Source organism: Pan paniscus, chromosome 13, assembly GCF_029289425.2.
Source record: "Pan paniscus chromosome 13, NHGRI_mPanPan1-v2.0_pri, whole genome shotgun sequence".
In the NCBI taxonomy this organism is placed as follows: domain Eukaryota; kingdom Metazoa; phylum Chordata; class Mammalia; order Primates; family Hominidae; genus Pan; species Pan paniscus.
The window spans coordinates 71,657,867-71,683,917 of record NC_073262.2 but is presented as its reverse complement, the minus strand read 5'-3'; the positions used below and the strand labels follow the sequence as shown (position 1 = coordinate 71,683,917).

General features: G+C 37.2%; 1 protein-coding gene across 1 annotated transcript in view; it reads left to right on the top strand.

Moving 5' to 3' along the window:
- ABCB11 (ATP binding cassette subfamily B member 11) overlaps positions 1 to 26,051 on the top strand; it is a 120,498-nt gene that overhangs the window by 15,995 nt on the left and 78,452 nt on the right. Inside the window, exons 2-8 of the mRNA XM_055108392.1 lie at positions 1,262 to 1,364; positions 2,636 to 2,657; positions 5,088 to 5,139; positions 5,932 to 6,170; positions 22,739 to 22,826; positions 23,971 to 24,104; positions 25,570 to 25,741. Coding sequence (XP_054964367.1) covers positions 1,262 to 1,364; positions 2,636 to 2,657; positions 5,088 to 5,139; positions 5,932 to 6,170; positions 22,739 to 22,826; positions 23,971 to 24,104; positions 25,570 to 25,741 — 810 coding nt within the window. The remainder of the gene's footprint in view (positions 1 to 1,261; positions 1,365 to 2,635; positions 2,658 to 5,087; positions 5,140 to 5,931; positions 6,171 to 22,738; positions 22,827 to 23,970; positions 24,105 to 25,569; positions 25,742 to 26,051) is intronic.

Sequence of the window (26,051 nt, the reverse complement as noted above, 5' to 3'; positions counted from 1 at the left end):
CTAAGTTTTGACTGATATCTATTCCAGTCAATTCTTGGTGTCTACTGTTAATTTGAAGAATCAGGTAATTGCTTCTGGAAAATTCTTAGCAATTATCTCTTTAATTATTACACTTCTGTCATTCTCCACTCTCTGCTTCTGGGATTCCAATTAGGTGAATTTAGAAGCTTTTCATAACTCCCCCTTCCTCTCTTTTATTTGTACATGTGTGCATATATGTATGTAATACATATCACTGTCTCCTCCTGTAACCTCCGTGGGTCTGCATTTCATCATAAGGAATAGATGCTTCAATGGAGGCCAGCAGTTTCCTCAGGGTCTTCCCAGCAGTGCATGGGGCCCACATTAGCTCCTCTGGCTCCAAGCAAAGAGATGGTCTCTAGCCCCCTGTTTGATTTGGGGCACTTACAGTCCTCTCGCCAGCTAAACTCTCAACACTCGTCAGCATCCAGACGCTGAGGGGAAAATACCAGCTGCTTCTGTGCTCTGCTTACTCTTTGGTGCTTCTCTGCCATTTCTGGTTCCTGAAGATGTTTATTTTTATTTATTTGAGTCTGACTGTATCTCTTTTTAAAAACATGTTATCCATCATTGCTATACATTTGAAGCAGAGAAAGTTAGTGAAGCATAAACTTCATGCTGAATCTAGTGTCTATATCCTGGAATTCTCAGCCTGTACCCTCTGTAAACTAATTTTTCCACTGTGAATAAGACTAATCATGACTCTGTCGACATTTACATTTTATTTAGAAAATGTCTTCCTTCTGTTCTTTTGATCCAAGCTTGACTCACCTTACCTTGAGGTTGCATTTACAAAGGAACACTGAAGGTTACCCAACAGTATGTGGGTGTCATTCATCAACTACAGTGACTCAAGAATATCACCAGTTGGTTTGCCTTTCTCATGGTTTTAATGTTTTCTCATTAAAAATAAATAAAGCACAGATAAGCAGAAAGAATAACCATCCATCCAACAACTAGAGGAAAATTTATCAATGGTTTTGCTTTATCTTTCCTATAATTAAGCTATAAAAAACAACCATCCACGTAACAACTAGAGAAAAACTTTATCAATGACTGTGGCTTATTTTTCCTGATAATTAGGCTCTTTCAGGGAGTTATTAACCGATTTAAAAACTTTTGTCTGAGATTGATTAGTAAAGATTATTTCTTGAACCAAATTGTTCTTTCGTTTGGCTACTTTGGTTAAAGAAGAAAGAAGAGATAATAATTGCAATGATTCTTTTATTTTATTTTATAGGGTCGTTGGCTGTGGGTTGCAATTACCATGTCTGACTCAGTAATTCTTCGAAGTATAAAGAAATTTGGAGAGGAGAATGATGGTTTTGAGTCAGATAAATCATGTAAGTGGCTTTTTTCTCTCACTGCATCTTGTACAAGGAGAGGTGAGAACAAAAGTAGGACAAGCTGGTCAAGTTTCAAGGAGCAGAAAAAAATCAGCAACAGTAGGTAGAAGTATCACTGGGTGTGATTCTTATACACAACTGTGTGGCTCTCCCTAGAATCCATGTAACGTAATATCTGAAAGCACTAGGTAAGAACACACCAAGTGTGTGTAAATGAAAGCATCTCTCACCAACACCTTTCCTAGATAGAGTAGGGTTGTTCCAGTGGTGGCTGTTATGACTACCTTTAGTCCTGTATTATTATTAATCATAATTTAGTGAGCGCTCCTCCTTAGGAAGAACTGTGCCCAGACTCTGCAGACCAGAACGAGATCATGTGGAGGGGGCCTATAGCACTAGCACCTGGGATGTCCTGGGCTCAGATGGTTCTAAGCTATTGTTTTCTAACCCTATGATTTTACATTTTACAGATGACAAAACTGAGACTTGGATATGTTTTTGAAACTTGGCAAGGAACTCATGAGTAAAATTAATGGAACCATAATTCTAATCCAGTTGTGTTTGATTCCCAAGCCCAAGATATTGCCATCTGTCAACATTATCATGCTTCTTTACTTTAATAAGAGTAAAGAGGCATGATAGTGTTGGATGACAAAGCTCCCTAGTGGCTTCCTTACACCCCTGGCTATAATCACTGACTTTCACCTCCTGCCCTGCATCTATTCTGACCTACACTGGGGAAAACAGTATGTGGTCTCAATCCTATGGCTTCTACTAGTGTAGAAGTGTTAATGACATCTTGTTATTAACATCTTATTGTTAATTTGTGGTCTATATTTTAAACAGATAAATTCTGATGCTTTTAAAGAACCAGACAATAAATAAATATCAATTTTATTTTGTAGTTCAAAAAGTCAGATCTTCTTCAGCTAATTTAGAAATGCTGCTGTCCATTTGATATTCAGATGATGCAAATATTTCATGTCCTGAAGAAAAGTCCATAAATGAGTAAAGGTAGCAGCACTCCTGGACCCTAAATGAGTGTCTTCGTGTGTGTGTGTGTGTGTGTGTGTCTGTGTGTGTGTAGAAAGATAGAGAGAGAGAGACAATATGAGCAGGAAGAAAGAAAAGGCAAATTGTCATTTGGTAATATTCCATGAATAAAGGTAACTTATAGGAATATTTTTCCAGAGCAAATTACTTAATGACTGTGTTGCATTTTGTCATTATTATTAACTGCTTTTTTGCATTGATTTTTTTTCTGACAGATAATAATGATAAGAAATCAAGGTAAGTGACTGATTTCAACAATGCAGCCTCTTTTCTAGAATAACTCCATAATATTCATATCAAAGGCACAAAGCAGAGAATATTTTCATGCACATTGCACTTCATATAAAATAATATATACAATCCATTCTTTTTCTCTTTAAAATATTACTATAATTTGATTTTAAAAACCTTTTGGAATATCCCTTCTAGGTTAGGTTCAAATGTCCCCTCTGTATTCAGGAATGGCACAGAACTCCTGACCTAAGAGGGAAGAGGAAAAGTTGAACAACAAGTATAATTTCAATGGGCGTTGGAGAGGTCTCTAAACCCCAAATTCTTGCCACAGGCAAATAGTAGAGACCTAAAGTGTCATTATTGCATATTTCTGTTCAGCTAAAGATTTTGAATTCTCATATAGAACAAATATCAGCTATTCACAGTCTGGTATGAAGGCGGGATTAGATGAGGTCTAATTTAGAAGACAGAAGTGAGGCATCAGGTAAGTTCCTGAAGTGGAGGTGGTGGAAACGGAAGGGTTAAAGGTATTTTAGAAATTTTAAGTAATTCACAGCAGAGGGAGGAAGTGGGAGTGGTAAGATTAGCTTTGGGCTGGGAGTGGTCAGGTTAGCCTGGGCCTCTGAGAGCCACACGTTTCTTATTGCGTGGGAAGTTTAAAAAATGGGTGTGGATATAGATGAATGGCAAGGAGAGGATGAGTAGGAAGTTGAATGAGTTGCTTTGTTTTTAGAGGAGGTGAGCATGGAATGAGAAGATCACAGCAAAAGTTTGCCAGAGCTGCTGAGAAGAATGGGAGCAATCCACAGAGAAATGAAGTGTGCATTGCACGTTGAGCTGGAGAGCACACATTCACTCCATTAATTCATTCATTTTGCAAATATTAATTGAGTGTCTATTTGGTATCAGACACTATTGTAGGTGCTGCGGGTACAGAAAAGAACAAAATAGGCAAAAATATCTGCCCTTGAGGAGTTTACATTTTAGTGAGGGAGATATAATAAACATTGTAAATAAATCAAATGTATAGCATGGTAGCTAGTGATAATCTATCACTTTCTTTCTGAGAAGGAAAAATAAACATGGAAATGGAGCTCTGAAATGGTGCATGGGGGGTGGGGTTGAAATTTTAAAGACTTTGGCCAGGGAAGACTCTGTTGAGTAGGTGATTTTGAAGGAAGGTCTAGCGGAGGTGATGGAGCTGTCCCTGTGGTTACCTAAAGAAAATGCATCTGGGGAGAGGGAGTAGCAGGTGCCCGCACCCAGAGGTGGGAACAGTTGGGCATGGACAAAGGTCAGCAAGAGGCCAGGCAAGTGGGGTGTTGAGGACTAGAATATAGTTCGAGGAGGTGAGGTCAGAGAGCCAAGGGCCAGACCATGGGGAGTCTCAGAAAAAATTTAGGATTCTTTTCTGGGCCAGAAGGGAAGCTCAGGGCAGCTGAGTACTAGACTCTGCCTGTGTTGGTATCCATTCACAAGGTGGTGAGGTTGTGTCCAGCAGGCCCAGCAGCCTGGCTTAAGGAGAAGAGGGCAAACAGCTGGATGGATGCAGGATGAAGTTTACAAGGATGATGTAGAGAAAATAATTGAGGATGATGGTGAGAGTGTGGTTCAAATGCCTGGCAGAGGGACCTTGGCTGCATGAGGAAGGAAGCAAAATCTTAATGGGGTTTAGCAATGGAAGGAAATGAAGGATTTAAAGGACTGCATGGCTCAAGTGAGGTTGACAAATAGGTGTGGAAGGAGGAAGGAAGTGAGAAAATGAGGTACATGGGCAGTCACAGAGTGCCAAGGAGTTAAACATGTCAGACAGTAGTTCCTGGTGACAGCAAGGTCCAGGGTGTATTCGTGGACTGCGTGACTCAGGTTAAGTCAAGATCCCCGAAGTTGAAGAGGTCAAATACAGGTTAAACATGGCCTTATGGGAAATGAAATGAATGAGAAATATTAAGGAAATATGATTCTATGAAAAGTGTGGGCATGTTCTTGAATTTTTCATCATTATCAACATTATTTAATGTAGTTGTAATATTTTTAAGCATGAGGAAGCTTTAAAATTAGCTAATCCAACCACTTCAACTTACCCATGAGGAAATGCAGTCACAAATAGATTGAGGGTCATGACTGAGGGCAAAGAGTTATTTGTTGGTATAACTGGGAGTATAGAGGACTTTTTACTTTCTCTCCATACCTCTCAGGTGTTCATCTCTGTGAATCTCTAGTGAACCTGAGATTGAGCTATACTGAAATCTCTAGAAGAGGGAAATCTAGAAGAATAAAGCTTGTGTTTAAGATATTAGGTTTGGCCAGAATTTTCCAGCCAATGGGGATTTTCTTTCTTACTAAAGAATAACTCATAAAATCACCACCTAGGGAGAATTTCCCATTGTATTGGAAAGGGTGGTCTTTAAATCCCTATGTTTTTCTCATCAGGTTACAAGATGAGAAGAAAGGTGATGGCGTTAGAGTTGGCTTCTTTCAATTGGTAATAAAACTGTGTTGATTTATGGCAGTGGGTGTGCAGCTATAAATTGTTTAGATCATGAAGGGAGTGTTAAATCTTTAGTCATATTGGCAGGTTTTTAACTTCAGTGATCACTTTTTCAGTCATAGGCTTTGCCTATGTGATAACATGCTGAATAACTATTAGAAATATATTGCTCATAAAGCATAAAAATCCTATCCAATAGATCAGAAAAATGTCTTGGAAAATTATCACTAAGCCCATGGTTATCATATTTGTAAGGAAAGTCATCACAACAATCACATATATATATTTATTCTTATGACAAATCTTTAGAAATTTTAAAGTATAGGTGTTTACTCCAAATTTGCTCAGGATGGAGGCATTTCTAGGCAGAAATTGGCATTCTTCATAGTCACTATCAGTTCAACAAAACAATTTATAGTATTTCTCAATGCCCCACACAGTTTATCTACTTGGCAATGGCATCACTGACAGTGATTATTTTCCCCTAAGTTGTAGATGAGTAGCTAAAAACTAAAGTCAGCTCCTGAAATAAACAGAATGAATTCAGAGAGCAGGAAATTTATAACATGATCTAACAATGTAAGAGTCTAATGTTTTAGATAATTGATGTACCGTGCCGTTTATCTCAATATAATTAGTATACGAACTCTGCCACTCAGTTAAGGTGATTCCCATGAAATTTGGTGTTGAGTACTATTTATGAGAATCTAGTAACCAAATTAAGTAGTCCTCCTACCTCTCCTGCTCTTCACCCATAGATGATCTCTGAACCCTTTGTTTTTCAAGTTTCGGTTTTCTTCATCAACTGACATTTGGCTGATGTTTGTGGGAAGTTTGTGTGCATTTCTCCATGGAATAGCCCAGCCAGGCGTGCTACTCATTTTTGGCACAATGACAGATGTTTTTATTGACTACGACGTTGAGTTACAAGAACTCCAGATTCCAGGAAAAGCATGTGTGAATAACACCATTGTATGGACTAACAGTTCCCTCAACCAGAACATGACAAGTGGAACACGTTGTGGGTAGGTTGTTTTTTTTTTTAATTTTTTACTTTTTTGCTCATATCTTAAATTGTAATTCAAAATGTATAGAGGGGATTTTACTGGCTGAGCTGGAGTGGTATCTAACACAAAGAGAATAGAAACATGAGTTTACCCATATTTCTAGAAATTACTCTGCCTCAAATTTCCTTCTATCTTACTATGTTTTAAAATCTTAATAGAAACAGGATTGAAAGTCACTCACCAAATACATTGCCAAAATGTTACCACTTTATTGAGTATAGGCTTAAGCATGACACTACCAATACTTAACGTCACTAGGGAGGTGACCCATGAATTTTACTTGAGTATCATCTCCAAGAGTTCTATTTTTCCCCCCACCAACTCCCCTCTGCCCCTTAGCTTTGTGGCTGTGGCTGGTGATCCACTTGATCTTAACCCTTCCATCTGTAATGGGAATTTCATGAACATGCTGCATTACTTTGAGTAAGGTACACTAGTCTCAACCAGTAGTTGAGTTTGTTTTTTTCTTTTTTCTTTTTTTTTTTTTTAAGATGGAGTCTCCTTTTTTGCCCAGGCTGGAGTACAGTGGTGTGATCTTGGCTCACTGCAGCCTCTGCCTTCTGGGTTCAAGTGATTCTCATGACTCAGCCTCCTGAGTAGCTGGGATTACAGGCGCCTGCCACTATGCCCAGCTAAATTTTGTATTTTTAGTAGAGATGGGGTTTCACCATTTTGGACAGGCTGGTCTCAATCTCCTCAGGTCATCTGCCTGCCTCAGCCTCCCAAAGTGCTGAGATTACAGGCGTGAGAAAACTAGGGCAGTGCTGTGATCGGAGGCAACCACGCAGAAGTAGCCAGAATTCACACAGACACAGTCACTATGCTACTGTTTTCTTTGTGATAAGCCTGACAGGCCACCTTGTAATCAGTGAGTCTGTCGTGTACTCAGGGCTGACTCACTGTCATAGCATGGCCTTTGCAGCGTGCCTCATGCTGGCTCAAGTTCAGAACAAGCTTATTTGCACATAGGAACCCACATACTCAGGTTCAAGAATCAAGGGTGGGGCGCATCTTGGCTAGAAAGACACTAGGAATGGCTCCCTCAGAGGAATTTATAGTTTTCACCTTCATTTTTGAAATTTTCTATAGGCTTGATTCCAGACTATGAATGAGTCCTTCTAAATCATTGACACTCTTCCATAATATTATCTCTCTTAGGGTCTTTCATTCATTTACTCATTCAACCAAAATTTTTTTAAACATCAAATATACCAGGAACTCATGAAAGCATCAAGGACACAGTTGTCTTAAGAGCATGGTCCTGGCCAGGTATGGTGGCTCATGCCTGTAATTGTAACACTTTGGGAGGGTGAGACAGGAGGATTGTTTGAGCCCAGAAGTTCGAGACGAGCCTGGGCAACATAGTGAGACCCTGTCTCTACAAAATTTTTTTTTAAAAATAGCTTGGCTTTGTGGTGTGCCCCTGTCATCCCAGCTACTTGAGAGGCTGAGATGGGAAGATCACTTGGGTCTGGGTGTTTGTGGCTGCAGTTGGCTGTGATTACATGGGTGACAGAATGAGACCCCATCTCAGAAAAACCGAAAGAGTCATGATCCCTATCTGTGTGAAGCTTAAGCCTAGTAAGCCATCATTCAGTCAATGATCATTTAAAAACATATGCAGTGACAGACTTGGAGGTACCTGACAGAAAACACAGGATAATATACAATGTGAATTATTCTTTATAAACAACAAGCCTACTTATTCTATATAAGTTCCCTAATGTCTATATATGTATGTTTCTTTTCTAAAATTGGAAGTTTCTTTTCATTTGACAAACTCAGAGCAATTTGTATAAAAGAGAGACTGAGTTCAACAAAAGTCTTTGAAATCCTTCATTTATGCTGGAGGACAGAAGTGAACTGCTTTTTACAGAGGGGTTTGACCACAAAACATAAGATTAATCATTCTCCCCTTTGAGAACAAAATGCATTCAGACCTATGTGTGATGTAAATTGACCCAAGCCATGGATAACACTTATGAGGATAAGTTTTTGAGGAAAAAGTCCTCAAGTATATCTTATCATGCCTTAAAATTTGGAAATAAATGTGAGAGGGGCCAAAATTTGAGGCATATACATGATACTAGGTGCTTATGAATATTTATCCAATGAATTAAAGAATGAATCTACTTTCAACATTTGCATCATAGCCATCTATTAAAAAGGAATTCTCTGTGGCCACTCATTACTCACTGTCTTCATTGTTACTGGATCACATACCTGAAGGCGAGCAAAGAATACAAACTGAGGCTTTCAGAAGTCCACTGGCTTTGGCTGAATTCACATAGTACCAAATGTGAATGGACATTTGTCCTTTTCTTTTTAAAAAAATTCATACAGATAGCTGAAATTGTATAGACTATACCTTTCTAGGCATTTCTTTACCAGGAACTCCTTGGTGAGTTAAATACTTTCATCGTGAGTTATTATGATCATTGACATGAATACTATTTGTTCTATTCTGAGTAACATGTTTGTTTAGCCGTTGTATGGTAAGATCACCATGATCTTATGACTTGGGTGGGACAGAGGAGAAAAGAGAGGACATTTTTCTACCTGTAAGTAGTTTATATACCTCCAAAGTCACCCAAACTGTTTGCAGGTTTCTTTCGTGGAAAAAGTATATCGTTAAAGGTACAGTTTCTCCTTTTATTATAATAGATGTATTAGCCTTAGAATATACAAGACAACCCAATAATTTTAGCAACAAAAGCATGTGTGTGTAATGACAGGAGCTGGTTTTACTCTTTTATTATATTGGTTTCCACATGTCAATTGTAATCTAGTAGATGGAATTTTTAAGTTAAAGCCTTCCAGATGGCTGTCAGTGAATTACACTGATAAGGATTACAGAGTGTCAGGTCTCTTGATTAGCTTATCAGAATTTCTGGTCAGAACAGTCAAATAATAGATAAAAAAATGAAAGCAGATGAAGGAATAGGAAGTTAAAATACCACAGTTGCAATTTCATTTTATTTTCTTTTATCCAATTAAAGTGTAAACACTCAAATGGAAGCCACAAAGTCTCGTGTAACTTAATTGTAGAAGAGACATACCGTAATTTCTGCCATATTCTATGGGTCACAGAAACCAACCCTGGTGTAATTTGGAAGGAGTCTAAACAAGTGTGAATACTGCCAGATGAGAATTTTAGGGGCTCTTTGGAGGCTGATTACTACTGTGGGCATTGGGGAGCTCAAGTCTTCACTTCCTCTCATACAGATAAATCAATGCAGAAATCTAGGCCTGTCCTTTCACTTGGATTTCAGTCTATATTCTTAGCAATACATATTCAGTTTGTATAAGCAAGCACTATTTTGAAGCTAGATAGTTTAGGCTATATACTTTTGTAATGGCTTTGTTGAGATACAATTCACATACTATAAAATTCACCCACTCGAAGTGTACAATTAGATGTTTTTTAGTATATTTACAGAGTTGTGCATTCACTGCCACAGTCAATTTTAGAACATTTTCTTTTTTTTCCTTTTTTTAAATTATACTTTAAGTTTTAGGGTACATGTGCACAACGTGCAGGTTTGTTACATATATACACATGTACCATGTTGGTGTGCTGCACCCATCAACTCGTCATTTAATATTAGGTATATCTCCTGATGCTATCCCTCCCCCCTCCCCCCACCCCACAACGGGCCCCAGTGTGTGATGTTCCCCTTCCTGTGTCCATGTGTTCTCATTGTTCAATTCCCACCTATGAGTGAGAACATGTAGTGTTTGGTTTTTTGTCCTTGCGATAGTTTGCTGAGAATGATGGTTTCCAGTTTCATCCATGTCCCTACAAAGGACATGAACTCATCATTTTTTATGGCTGCATAGTATTCCATGGTGTATATGTGCCACATTTTCTTAATCCAGTCTATCACTGTTGGACATTTGGGTTGGTTCCAAGTCTTTGCTATTGTGAATAGTGCCACAATAAACATACGTGTGCATGTGTCTTTATAGCAGCATGATTTATAATCCTTTGGGTATATATCCAGTAATGGGATGGCTGGGTCAAATAGTATTTCTAGAATTTTAAAACATTTTCATTACTAGAAAAAGAAACCCCTTGCCCCTCGGCCATCACTTTCTAGTACCCCATCCTCCTCCCTATCCCTAGGCAACACTAATCTGCTTTCTGACTGTAGATTTGCCTATTCTGGACATGTCATATTAATAATATCATATAATATGTGATCCTTTGAGATTGGCTTCTTTAACTTAAGCATGTGTTTTTTGCAGTTCATCCACATGTATTTTTATTGCTAAATAATATTTCATTATATGGATATAATACATGTTATGTATCTGTTCATCAGTTGATGGACATTTGGATTGTTCCCACTTTTGAGCTATTACAAATAATTCTGCTATGAACATTTGTATACAGATTTTTGTGTGGACATGTCTTCATTTCTCTTGGGTACATGTCTAAGTGTGGAATTGCTGTATCACATGGTAACTCTATGTTTAACTATTCTAGGAACTGCCAGACTATTTTCCACAGTGGCTGCACCATTTACATTTCCGCTAACAGTGTATGAGGGTTCTAATTTCTCCACATCCTCACCAGCACTTGTTATTTAGCATCTATGATATCTCTCATAGGTAGAATAATGACCCCCAAAGATATCCAGGTCCTTATCCCTAGAACCTGTGAATGTTACCTTGTATGGGAAAAGGGTCTATGCAGACGTGATTCAGTTAACAATATCGAGATGGGGGAGACTATCCTGGATTATCCAGGTGGGCCCTAAATGCAGTCATGTGTGTTCTTAAAAGGGATGGTTGCTAAGAAGAAGGCAGAGGGGGATTTGCCTGTAGAGAAAAGAGTAGAGGCAAGGTGACTACAGAAAAAAAGAATGGAATGACATTGCCACAGCCGAGGAGTGCCAGCAGCTATCAAGAGCTGGAAGAAGCAGGGAGAAATTTCTCTCTTAGGGCCTTAGGAGGGAACACAGCCCTGTCAGCACCTTGATTTCCACCCAGCAAAGCTGATTTTGGGCATGTGAGGGGATACATTTCTCTTGTTTTAATTGTGGTAATTGTTACAGCAGTCATAGGAAACCAATACAATAGCCATCCTAGGGAGCGGGAAGTGGAATCTCATTGTGGTTTTGATTTGCATTTCTCTGAGGACCGGTGATGTTTGGCTTCTTTTTAGGTGCTTGTTGGCCATTTGCACATCTTCTTCAGAAAAATATCTATTCAGATCTTTTATTTGGAAATAAATAATGTAACAAAATATGTATTCATCCCTTTTTAAAACTGGGATATATGTCTACTGATTATTGAGTTGTAGTAATTCTTTATATATTCTAGATATAAGTTCCTTATCAGAGATAAAATTTGCAAGCAATTTCTCTCATTCTTTGGGTTGTCTTTCTAACTTCTTGATAATTATCTTTGAAGCACTGAAGTGTTTAATTTTGGTGATGTCTAGTTCTTTTGTTGCTTCTGAATTGGTGTCATATCTAAGAAACCATTGCCAAATCCAAGGTCTTGATAATTATCTTTGAACCACTAAAGTGTTTAATTTTGGTGATGTCTAGTTTATTCTTTTGTTGCTTCTGAATTGGTGTCATATCTAAGAAACCATTGCCAAATCCAAGGTCGTGAACATTACACTTGTTTTCTTTTAATGGCTCTGGCCATGTGAAGTGCCAGCTTCCCCTTCATCTTTCACTATGAGTGTAAATTTCCTAAGGCCTTCCCAGAAACTTAGCAGATGCTCTAATCCTTCCTGTACAGCCTGCAGAATTGTGACCCAACTAAACCTCTTTTCTTTATAAGTTACCCAGTCTCAGGTATTTCTTTATAGCAGTGTGAGAATGAACTAATACACTCATGGTTAGTCTATGATCCACTTTGAGTAAATTTTCGTAGGGGTGAATTAGGGGTCCAGATTGATTCCTATCTGCATGGATAGCCAGTTGTTCCAGCACCATTTGTGGAAAAACTATTTTTTCCCCATTGAATAATCTCAGAATCCTTATCAAAATCAATTTACTGTAATTAAGAGGGTTTATTTGTGGACTCTCAATGCTATTCCATTGACCTACACATCTATCTTTATGCCAGTAACACACTGTTTTGATTACTGTAGCTTTATAGTAAGTTTTGAAATCAAGAAGTGTGATTCTACTACTAGGGATTGTCTATTCTGGGTCTCTTGGATTTTCATATAAATTGTTTAACTTCTGCAAAGAAGTCAGCTAGAATGCTAGGAATTGCATTGACTCTGTAGATCAGTTTAAGGAATATTGCCGTCTTAACAATATTAAGTCTTCTGATTCGTGATCCACTTATTTGAGTCTGCTTTAATTTATTTCAACAAGGTTTTATAGTTTTCAGAATATTTTGCAATTTTTTGTTAAATTGATTGCTACGTATTTTATTATTTTTGATGTTATCATAAATGGAATTGTTTTCTTAATTTTATTTTCAGTTTGCCCATTGCTACTATCGCAAAATACAATTTTTTTTTGTATATTGATCTTTTATCCTAAACCTAGCTGAACTACTTATGAGTTCAATAGTTTTTTAGTGGGCTCTTTAGGATTTTTTATACAAGACCGTATCATCTGCAAATAGAAATAACTATACATTTTCCTTTCCAATCTAGCTGCCTTTTTTATTTTATTTTATTTTATCTTATTGCCTAATTGTTTTGGCCCAAACCTCCAGTACAATGTTGAGTAGAAATGGTGAGAGCACACATCCTTGTCTTATTCCTATCTTAGGGGGAAAGCATTTAGTCTTTCACCATTAAGTATGGCATTAGCTATGACTTTTTCACAAGTGTCCTTTATTATGTTGAGGAATTCCCTTCTAATCCTAGTTTGTAGAGTGTTCTAATCATTAAGTCATGAATTGAGTCATGTGCTTCATCTACATCTATTAAGATGATCATGCAGTTTTGCCCATTATAATATTGATATGGTATATTACCTCAATGTATATTCATATGTTGAATTACCTTTGCACTCCTGGAATAAATCCCACCAGGTAATAATGAGTAATCGTTTTACTATGCTGCAGGATTCAACTTGTTTGTATTTAGTGAAGATTTTTGTGTCCATATTAATAAGAGATATAATATATAAGAGTTTTCTTTTCTTATAATGTCTTTGCCTGCTTTTGGTATCGGATAATTCTGGCCTGATAGTTTGGCAGTGGTCCCTTCCATTCTATTTTTTGAAGAGTTTGTGAAGAATTGGTATTAGTTCTTTAAATGCTTTGTAGAATTCTTCAGTGAAATCATCTCATCTTAGACTCTTTGTTGTTGAAAGTTTTTGATTGCTGATTCAATCTCTTTAGTTGTTATAGGTCCACTCAGATTTTCTATGTCTTTAAAAATATTTTTTAATTTGGCACATAAAAATTATATATATTTATGGTGTGCAGCATGATGTTTTGAAATATGTATACATTGTGGAATGGCTAAATTGAGCTAATTAACATATTTACTACCTCACACACTTATCTTTTTTTGTTGTAAGAACACTAAAAATCTACTCTTGGCTTCAGGCTTCCTGGGATGCCAAAAAACTGTGTGTCCGCTTGCTTTCTCAATGGGGAGGCTTGTGGTCTGGGGCAAATTTTCAGCCCTGGTCACCGGCCGCCTGGAAATAGATTCAGTGCTGTTGTTGGGGGCACGGTGGGCATGAGATTAACCTCTAGTACTGTGGGCTGAGTGGGAGCAGGTTAAGGCCTGTAACTGCCAGCTTTCCCCCACTTCCCTAGTGACCTGTATGACTTAGCAGAGGCAGCCATAATCCTCCTGGGAACATAACTGAATTGGACTGAGAACCACACCCCCATCCCCCACAGCAGCTGCAGCTGCAGCAAGCCCCTCCCAAGGATAGGCTGAGATCAGAGGCGCCTATCCCTGCCCCTACATGGTGGTCTTTCTCTACCTGCCCTGGTAGCCAAAGACAAAGGCCCAATTCTCTTGGGAACTCTGTGGCCCTGCCCACTGCTTGGGAAACCTGAATACATAACCAGGTGTCCTGAGGGCAACTTTGCATTCTCCCTATAGGACCATAGCTGATGCACTCTTGAAAGTGCCACCTCCTAGCTAGAGGCCAACCAACACAAAACCAATGCACTAAATAAAAACACAACAGAGGTCCCTCACGGAGCCCACTTCACTCCCCTGCTGCCTCCACCAGGAGCAGGTGCTGTTATCCACAGCTGCAAGAACTGAAGACAGATCACATCACAGGACTCTTTGCAGACTCTTGCCAGTACCAGCCCAGAGCCTGGTAACTTTGCTGGGTGGCTAGACCCAGAAGAGCAAAAACAATCACTACAGTTTAGCTTACTGGAAGCCCCATTCATAGGGGAAGGGAGAGAACACCACACCAAGGAAGCACACCATGAGACAAAAGAATCTGAACAGCAGCCTATGAATCCCAGATCTTCCCTCTGACATAGTCTACCCAAATAAGAGAGAATCAGAAAAGCAAGGTTCTTTAACACCCCGAAAAGATCATACCAGCTCACCAGCAATGGATCTAAACCAAGATGAAATCTCTGAATTGCCAGAAAAAGACTTTAGAAGGTTGATTATTAAGCTAATCAAGGAGGCACCAGAGAAAGGTTAAGTCCAACTGAAGGAAATAAAAAACATGATACAGGATATGAAAGGAAAATTCTTCAGTTAAATAGATAGCATAAATAAAAAACAACCACAACTTCTGGAAATCAAGAACACACTTAGAGAAATGCATAATGTACTGGAAAGTCTCAGCAATAGAATCAAATAAACAGAAGAAAGAATCTTCAGAGTTTGAAGACATGGGTTTCAAATTAATCCATCAAAGACAAAGAAAAAAGAATTTAAAAAATGAACAAAGCTTCCAAGAAGTCTGGGACTATGTTAAATGACCAAACCTAAGAATAATTGGTGTTCTCGAGGAAGAAGAGAAATCTAAAAGTTTGGAAAATATATCTGAAGGAATAATTGAGGAAAACTTTCCTGGCCTTGCTGAAGGAAGATCTCTTGTCTAGGGATGTAGACATCCAAATACGAGAAGATCAAAGAACACCTGGGAAATTCATTGCAAAAAGATCATCACGTAGGCACATAGTCATCAGATTATCTAAAGTCAAGATGAAGGAAAGAATCTTAAGAGCTGTGAGGCAAAAGCACCAGGTAACCTATAAAGGAAAACCTATCAGAATAAAAACAGACTTCTCAGCAGAAACCCTACAAGCTAGAAGGGATTGGGGTCCTATTTTTAGCCTCGTTAACCAAAACAATTATCAGCCAAGAATTTTGTATCCAATGACACTTAACTTCATAAATGAAGGAAAGATATAGTCTTTTCCAGACAAACAAATGCTGAGGGAACTTGCCACTACCAAGCAAATCAGGGAAATGCAAATCAAAACCACAATGTGTTATCATCTCACTCCTGCAAGAATGGCTATAATCAAAAAATCAAAAAAGAATAGATGTTGGCATGAATGTGGTGAAAAGGGAACACTTTTACACCATTGGTGGGAATGTAAACTAGTACAACCACTATGGAAAACAGTGTGTGATTCCTTAAAGAAGTAAACGTAGATCTACCGTTTGATCCAGTAATCCCACTACTATTAATAGGCATGTACCCAGAGGAAAATAAGTCATTATACAAAAAAGATACTTGTATATGTATGTGTATAGCAGCAGAATTTGCAATTGCAAAAATATGGAACCAGCCCAAAGGCCCATCAATCAACGAATGGATAAGGAAAATGTAATATATATATTACATATGATATAGATATGATATATATGTAATATATATTACATTTTATATTACTATATATTACATTTTAATATGTTTGTGTGTGTATGTGTGTATATATATATATATGCACACACACACATACACACACACACGCACCATGAAATACTACTCAGCCATAAAAAGGAATGCAATAATGGCATTTGCAGCAACCTGGATGGAATTGGAGACTATTATTCTAAGTGAAGTAACTCAGGAATGGAAAACTAAACAGTGTATGTTCTCACTCATATGTAGGAGCAAAGCTATGAGGACACAAAGGCATGAGAATGATACACTGGACTTTGGGGACTTGGAGGAAAGGGTAAGTGGTGAGGAATAAAAGACTACACACTGGATGCAGCGTACACTGCTTGGATGATGGGTGCACCATTCTAAAATCTCAGAAATCACCATCAAAGAACTTATTCATGTAACCCAACACCACCTGTTCCCCAAAAACCTATTGAAATAAAAATTAAAATTTTTTAAAAATAATAAAATGTACATTATAAAACAAAAAAAATAAAAATCTACTCTTTCAATAATTTTCAAGCATACAAAACATTGTTACTAACTATAGTCAGCCCAGTAAATTTCTTGAACTTATTCCTCCTAATTGAAATTTTGTATTTTTTAACCATCTCCCCAATCTCCCCACCTCTAGCCCTTAGTAACTACCATTTTACTCTCTGCTTCTATGAATTCAAATTTTTTAGATGTCACATTTAAGTGAGATTACACTGTATTTGTCTTTCTGTGCCTGGCTTATTTCACTTAACATGATATACTCGAGGTGCATCTGTGTTGTTGCAAAGGACAGGATTTTTTTAAAAGGCTGAATAATATTCCATTATCTATATGTACCACATTTTCTTTATCCATTCATTTGTTGATGGACACATAGGTGGCTATTGTGAATAATGCTGCAGTGTGCATGGGAGTGTAGATACCTTTTTGATATATTGTTTTCATTTTCCTTGGATATATACCCAGTATAGGATTGCTAGGTTATATAGCAGTTCTATTTCTAACTTTTTGAGGAACCTACATACATATTTCCATAATGACCGTACTAATTTACATTCCCACCAACAGTGTACAAGTGTTCCCTTTTTTCCACACTCTTGCCATCACTTGATATCATCCTTCTTTTTTATAATAACCAGACTTTGCTTCATGTGTTTTGGAGGCTCTTTTTTTAGGTGCATGTATCTCCATAAATGTTATCACTTCACGATGGATTGACCCTTTTATCTTTACAAAATGATTTTTATCTCTAGTAACAAGTTTTTAAAGTCTATTTTGTCTGATATTAGTATAGCCACTCCTGGGTTCTTACGGTTGCTTTTTGAAATGATTTTGTTTTTCTATCTTTTTGTTTCAACCTGTTTGTATCTTTGGATCTAAAGTGTGTCTCCTGTAGACAGTACATAGTTGGATCTTGTTTTATTTAATGCAATCTGACAATCTCTGTCTTTTTATTGTATTGTTTAATCCATTATATGTAAAACAAACATAACATCCTGAAAAGTGGGGGGGAAAAAGTCAACTGGCTAGAGCCCTCAGGAGCCAAGTAATAACATGTTGATAAGTTCCCTGGGTATCTTATGCCTGATATGCACTAGATTAAGTGTTGGAAAAGCTGGCAAACTGGAAACCCCAATGAGTGCAGACCAAAAAGACTCAACAAAATCCTGCTTTTTCTAGATAGTGGTTCAGAAAGAGAAAGCCTACTAGAAAACTTCTAAGCAATAATTGCTCTACTCTAGCCAAACACCACAGAAGAAAACGGTGACCTCACTCTCACCCATGCCAGCGAATGTTGATTTGGGAGCATAGACTCTTCCACACTTGCTAGGTGGTAATAAGCCCCTCTTGTGCCACCCCCTCACTCACCCCCATGGTGTCAATGGAGAATATGTGGGAGGCCTGGCTCATCCCCACTATAGTAAGGCACCTCTCCCCTTACCTGCTGGGTTGGGGTGACAGAGTCAAAACATTACCACCACCGTCATGGAAGGGGAAATCAAGACATTTTCAGATGAAATAAATCAAGAGAATTTGTTGCCAGCTGACTTACCCCAAAAGAATGGCTAAGGAATGTTCTTTAAGTAGAAAGGAAATAATAAAAGAAGTCCTAGACATCAGGAAGGGAGTGCGTAGTAACAAAACTATGAGTAAATGCAATAGACCTCCCTTCTCTTAAGCTTTCTGAATTATGTTTTATGGTAGAAACTCTAACACTGTGATATGATCCTACTATGACACTGTCTGATGTGTGTTTAATTTGGAAATAGTTAAGACACTTATTAACGAAGGAGAGTAGAGGTATGTAATGGGAGGTAATCTTTATATATTTCACTTGAATTGGTAAAATGACAACACTAGTAGACTGTGAAAAGTGATGTATCTATAATGTATTTCCTAGAGCAACCACTAAAAAAGCTATACAAAGAGAGACACTTAAAAACACTATAGATAAATCAAAATTGAATTCTAAAAAAATGTTCAAGCAGCCCATAGGAAGGTAAGAGAAAGCAAACACAGAAATAACAGAGAACAAATAGAAAACAAGAAAGAAAATGACATATTTAAGCCCTAATATATCAAAATATAAGCAAGATTTTTTGTAGATATAGAAAAGATTACCCTAAAATGTTTATGAAAATGTAAAAAAACTGGAATAGCTAAAATAATTTTGAAAAAGAATAATAAAGTGAGAAGAATCAATCTACCCAATTTCAAGACATATTATATAGCTAATGCAGTCAAGGCTGTGTGGCATTGACAGAGGTTAGATATATAGATCAATGGAACAGAATGGAGAACTCAGAAATAGACCCACACAAATATGTCCAATTGATTTTTGACAAAAGTGGAAAAACAATTCAGTGGGGGAAAGATAAGCTTTTTATCAAATGGCTGTGGAGCAGCTGGACATCCATAGGGCAAAAAAATGAAATTATACAAAAAGTAGCTTAAATGAATCATGGACTTATATGTAACAAATAAAACTAAACTTTTAGAAAAATATGGAAGAGACCATTTTCATGTTTTAGGGCTGGACAGAGCATGTAGACGACACCAAAACACAATTCATAAAGGGAAAATTTGATAAATTGGACTTCAATAAAATTAAAAACTTTGTAAAAGATCCTGATAAGAGAATGAAAAGACAAGCTACTGACTGGGAGAACATATTTGCAACTTGTATATCCAAAAAAGGACTAGGATCCAGAATATATAAAAAATTCTCAAAACTCAGTGTTAAAATAACAATAGCAAATTTCAGTTCAAAGATGGGAAAAAGACATGAGTAAGGACAAAAGATGGCAAATGAGCACATGAAATATGTTAAACAACATCAATAGAGAAATGCAAATTAAATCAAAATGAGATATTACTATAGACTTATTGGAATGGCTAAAATTAAAAATAGTGATAACCCTAAATGTTGATGAAGATGTGGAAGAACTGAATCACTCATACAATCACTCATGCCATTCAAACCATGTCATAGCTATCCTGGAAAACAGTTTAGTAATTTTAAAAAATCTAAACACTCAACTACCACATGACTCAGCATTTCTACTTTTGGGGATTTATTCCAGAGAAATGAAAACTTATGCTCACATAAAAACCTATACACAAATGTTGACAGCTGCTTAATTTGTAATAGATAAAAATTGGAAACAGCCCAGATATCCTCCAAAGGATGAGTGGTTAAACAAACTGTGATCCATCTATCTATATTATATGGAATACTCCTTAATAAATAGGAATGAACTGTTAATGATGAAACTTGAAAGAATTATGCTAAGTGGAAAAAAGCCAACCCCAAAAGGTTCTACACTGTATGATCCATTTACATGACATTCTTGAAATGACAAAATTATAGCAAAAGAAAACAGACTGATTGTAGCTGGGGCTAAGGAGGATATGGGGATTGGATAGAAGCATGTGGAGATATAAAAGGACAATATGAGGGAGTCTTGAGATGATGAGAATGTTCTGATCTTGATTATATCAGTGTCAATATCCTGGGTGTGGTATTGTACTACAGTTTTGCAAGATATTTGCAAGATATGGCTTTAGTAAATCTGTAAGCTTGATGTGTAAATTGAATGACAAAACAAGGTAAAATGAAAAAAAAAAGTAAAAAGTTTCCAAAACAAGGTAAAAAGAAACAAAAAAGCAAAATAAGTCCTCATATCATAATAATTTGTAAAACGTCCCTTTATCTTTTTTCCTCTAATGTCATCTCTCTCCCTTCTTTGCTATTCAACAAATGAGTCTTTGTTATTCAACAAATGGGGAATCTTAATTCATTCAAGTAGATTCATGTCCGTTTTTGCTGTTAAAAAAATTCCATTCTGTGGTCCAAATCACCTGCACACTTTATAGAATCCTTCCTGGGGTTTTCTTCCTGGGGTTTTATGATGACAAGTGTTCCCACCATTCAGGCAATACAGACCTTGGTATGCAGTCATGGGAGCAAAGCCAGGCCTGCTCTTTTCCTTCCTGTCAGTTTTTCTGATAGGTTTTTTCTGTTGTTCCAGAAATATTATCAAGTTCTCTAAAGCCTTAATCACCTCTTCTTCCCAGAATAAAATAAAAATGAGTTAACCACTCATTTCAGCGACACCTCAGGAGTGAAGAGAGTGATAAACTGCATATATCTTTATCTGCACCATCCAGCAGTGATAGAATTATCTTGACCTTTGTTCCAGAAAATCCCAGAGCTGGGCCAGTGCCCAACACCCTTAATCCACATATGTTTGTAAACTGGCATTTTTAATGACAGTCGCTTCATCACTTCCGCTTAAAGTGCTTGTAGAATAAAGACACCACAGGAAATTTAAGTAAAGTTATTTATTATTATCATTTTAATTGTCACATAAGTATACATATTTATGGGATATAGTGTGACATTTTGATGCATGTATACAATGTGTAATGATCAAATCGAATAATTAGCATTTCCATCACCTAAGACATTTATCATGTCGTTGTGGTGAGGACATTCAAAATCCTCTCTTCTAGCTCTTTTGAAATAGTCAATGTATTATTGTTAACTATTATAGTCACCTACTATGCAATGTAGTACCAGAACTTATTCCTGAACAGTAACTTTGTACCTGTTGACCAACCTCTCCCCATCCCTCCCCCTCCGCTGCTCTTCCCAGCCTCTGTTAACTACTATTCTCTAAGTAAAATGTTTGGACAAATGCTTATAGTTTTCTGGTTTTGGACACCCCAAAACAAACTGAAAATGAAGAAAATTGACTCATGTATACCTTAGAAAGCTTTTACTTATAATAATATAGTATACTCTCTGTTCAGAGATATTTAGCTTTTATAAGAGCCTCTGATTGTGGATACTCATCGATAAGTTTATGATTTTCTAGTTCTTGTTCATCTCAGGGTTCTTCTTAGTCATCATGAAAGACTGGGAATGTGGTGAGCACAAGAGACCTTAGCTGGTTTTGAGGTTGTCAGAAGGGTTGACCACAGCAGTTATTTCCCTTCCTAATTAGTATTTTGAAAGTCAAAGCAAAATCAAGAAACATTTATTGATTTCAGGCAGTGTAAGCCCAGCCCTTGACCTTGAGTAGCTTGCAATCTACTAGCAAGACAAGCATAAATGTACTCAATATAAATATATTCAATAAAGATATTGACTAATAGTGCAGTTTATTCTGTATTAAATGAATTATATTGCAATGCTTGACCTGAGTTCAACAGAGAAAAAAAATCAAGCTCAAGCCACAAAAAGAAGGCTGACAGAGAGCAGAAAGGATGTGGGATGAAGAACCCATGCTAAAGAGGCTGCTTGCTGATTTTCTAAAGTAGACTCTATACCATTTAACTTGTCCCTGAAGATCATAACTGTCATCAACCAATATGTTAATTTTCTAATTATGGAATGCCTTCATTCCTAAAAGCAATTTCAGAATTTTTTTTTCCTCCACTCCCTGGCACTGCCAATCCCAAACCCTGTGCAGCAACATGGTAGTGCTGCTGGGAAAAATGCCAAAGTATTTTTCTTTGCTATTTTTCTTCTTGCTATTTCCCACAAGTGTCTTTGGCTTCAACCTTAGAAATTGTCCTGGTGAATGAACTTAGGCTGTAGTCAGCAAAAAGACAGGGCTAATAAAATGCTTTTCTCTCCCATGGGAAGATAACAGGCACATTTTTCAGTGTCACTCTGAGATAGAGAAGTTGAAAAGCTGGCTTGCATTCCTAGAAGAGGTAACAGTAAGCCTCCTGATTTACAGCACACATCATTCTATCAGTTTCTTTTCAGACAGCCTGTCTGGCTTTTGAAAATCTTTCTTACCTGTGATTGCTCTATCACTGCATGATGAGTATGCATGGAAGAGACTAAAGTGGACCAAGCCCTGGGCTGCCATTTAGGGTACCCTGGCTTCCAACAACGGCTAATTAATTATTTCATAGTCCTAGCATCTCTGCCTATAAAAATGAAGGGGATATGCATATTTTCTGTGATTGGTACCATGAGGTCTGTTTAGAAATTTGGTTGGATTTATTATAATTTTGCATAGATAAAATGTCTTACTCATGTCTAATAGAAATATACTGTATATAGTATATTTATTATATATTATATATATATTTAAAATATATATATTTTTAAATCCCTCTATATCCACAAATGTAACCTCTGGTGGCTTGATCCTACTTGCAAGTCTGAACATTCTTTTCCCTCTTTTGAAGGTTGCTGAACATTGAGAGCGAAATGATCAAATTTGCCACTTACTATGCTGGAATTGCTGTCGCAGTACTTATCACAGGATATATTCAAGTTAGTAGCTCCTCCGTATAATTTATAGATCAATATCTGACCTCAAAGACATTACAATGAGATGCAATGTGTTGCCACTCTTTAAGCTAATCAGAAGCCCTAAGAACGACAGTCTGTTTCCAGAGGACATGAGAGAATGGAGAGGGATTCTTCTCTCGGGTGGAAACTTAGGAGGATACAAGTGGCTGTCCAGAGAGATGCATAATAGACTCGTAGTTGTAATGTCCTGTCCTCCCCCTGCCTTTCCCTACTTCATCCTCTCTTCTAGATCCAGAAATGGACATTTGCAGGTGTGTTTGTAGGGGGCAGTTGAGTAACTTGAAGAATGTGGGGCAGGGGGAGATAGAGGAAAGCAAAATTTACTTTCTTTTTCTCGCATTGCTAAAGTCTCAACAAACTGCATTCCAACCCAAATTCTGAAAGGCTGAATCTAGAGCATATTTTAGATTTAAGTGATGGAAGGGCTTGGAGGTACTTAACCCTTATTAAGAAAGAAAAATATTTTATCTTTTGCCTTCTTTTGTAGAAAAATAATGAATTCTTTCCCATTCATTCAAGAATTCCAGGCAGTGCTGTTTGTAAAGAGAAATGAATCATTTTTTCCCATTTAGGCATTGGGAATTTTAATGACAGGCTTTCTTTTTTTTTAGTTAGGGAAAAATCTATCAGCAGATTAGATTTTTGCTGATGTCATAATTTTTGTTTTACATTTCTTGAAAAGTATTGCCTGAAAACTATGCATGAATGCTTCTAGGCAGGTCTTTCTGAGAGGAAATTCACTCAGAAATGCATTAAAAATAGTTATTTAAGAACAATAATGCCTTATTTTTGGTGCTGTGAGCCTTCTTTCACACATGAGGAAAGTGAAGCTCTGTAGGGTAAAGTCCAGAAGACATGGGCCTGCTTAAGTGTCAGAGCTGGATTCAAACCCAAATCTCAGGCTACCCTGCCGAAGGTTCTGTTTACCTCCACTTTTAGCAGCAGATGACAGAGCTCACATCTTAGTTCCCAAGAAGAGGCATTTTCTGAATTACTTTCCCCCTTTTCTCAACTGTGGTATTGAAAGTACTTTCTTCTGAAAAAAGAAGAAATTAACAAATATTTCAAACATTGCAATGCTAAACATTCCTTTGTCCATTTCCAGATATGCTTTTGGGTCATTGCCGCAGCTCATCAGATACAGAAAATGAGAAAATTTTACTTTAGGAGAATAATGAGAATGGAAATAGGGTGGTTTGACTGCAATTCAGTGGGGGAGCTGAATACAAGATTCTCTGAGTAAGTAGCTGGTAAAACAGTATTTTAGTGTGTGATTTTTGGATAATAAAACCCTTGTTTCTAAATTAAATAAAAATTTAAAAATATTTTCAGTTTTCCTATGTTTCATCTCTTAAATTGGGCTTTCATAGGTGGCATGGCTTTTTCATAAGTAATACACTGTCAAATATGGACATTAAAAATTGAAAGCCAAGGTACTGCAATTTGGTGTGTAGACCTTAATGAAAATATTAGAAAGGAAATATTATAGAAGACAGTTAAAAAGGTTATTTAGCTGTCCAGGTGTAACTGGATTTAAATCCAGTTTACACCTAGTTTAGGTCATTAACAGCCACCCAGGAATTCTAAATGAGAGGAATTAGAATTGGTCGAACCCTATTGAACTGAATTTTGAGGTCCCCTGAAAGACAGTCACTCTACAGTGTAGATAAAGCACACTGAAATTCAGGACCCCTGACTTCCAGCACTTACTCTGCTCCTTACTGTGACCTTGAGCAGTTATCTAACCCTGCTGGAACACAATGGCCTAATATCTGGGTGATGTCTTAGGTTCTTTCTTGCTGTTTAGTTCCAAGCTCTATTCACTCCAACTGGACAAGAGATTAAGGAAATGTTCTCAGGAATATGAATTTAATATAATTATATTCAATCAATATTCTGGAGCAATTACCTTGCACTTGTGCTCTTGAGGAACTTACAGCCTAGTAGGGGAAATAAGAAATGCAAGCAAATAATCAGAACTAACACATATTGTTTATTATATGATAGGCGCTGTCCTATAGGCTTTACATATATTCGCTACTTTAATCCTCATTACTACCTATTGGGGTAGGTTCTATTATTGTTCTCATTTTACAGACAAGAAAATTGAGCCACAAAAAGGTTAAGTAACTTGCCCAACAAGAGTTGTATTCAAATTCCTAGTCTGGCTCCAGAATCTGCACTCTTCACCACTACTCTATACTGCCTATAAGCAGAATGCAATAATTCCACACACACACAAATGCGCAAGGATTAATTACAGTGTTACGGAAACACAGGGAGAAAGGTGTTACTTCTTCTTGGGGGATTATACAAGATTGATGCACGAGAAGGTATGTGACTAGAACCTTGAGGCTGAAAGGATTCAGCAGGCCTGAAGAAAGAAAAGCTTTGCAAGACAGAGCAAGGATATTAGCTATGTAAAAGAAAAAGACAAATAAGATGGTTTCCAAAAGCCTTTATCAATACTGAGTACCAGCTGGGAAACCTAGATTAAGAACAAAATTGATTGGCTATGAGGAAAGAGGCTTGATAACATCCCAAGGGGCAGCAAATTTTCCAAGATTTGAGAGGCTGTTAATGCTATCCAAGGGTGATGGGGATAGAGAGATGGGAATGTTTAAAAGGGAAAGACTGAGACTTTCAGCAAGATATTTGAATGATCAAATTCAGTTTTAGTGACCAAAATCTTTCTGGTTTCTAGTGATATTAATAAAATCAATGATGCCATAGCTGACCAAATGGCCCTTTTCATTCAGCGCATGACCTCGACCATCTGTGGTTTCCTGTTGGGATTTTTCAGGGGTTGGAAACTGACCTTGGTTATTATTTCTGTCAGCCCTCTCATTGGGATTGGAGCAGCCACCATTGGTCTGGTAAGAATGTCTTTTTGCATCTCTCCATGGGAAGACATTTGCCTTCATAAACAGCCAAAAATGTGAAGCTTGAGTCACTTTTCCTGAGTACAGTTAGCAACATAATTATCACTATTTTCATGTAGTGTGTTAGATTACTCCCCAGTGTCAAATGACATTTCATCGAATAGGGATTAATGATGTTTTAATAGGTAAATATTGTTTTATTAACAGCAATTACATTTATTGAGCATTCACTGTTTCTCTAGGCACTACTAGGAGCTTAATAGTCATTATCTCTAATCCTTACATCAATCTTATAAAGTGAGCA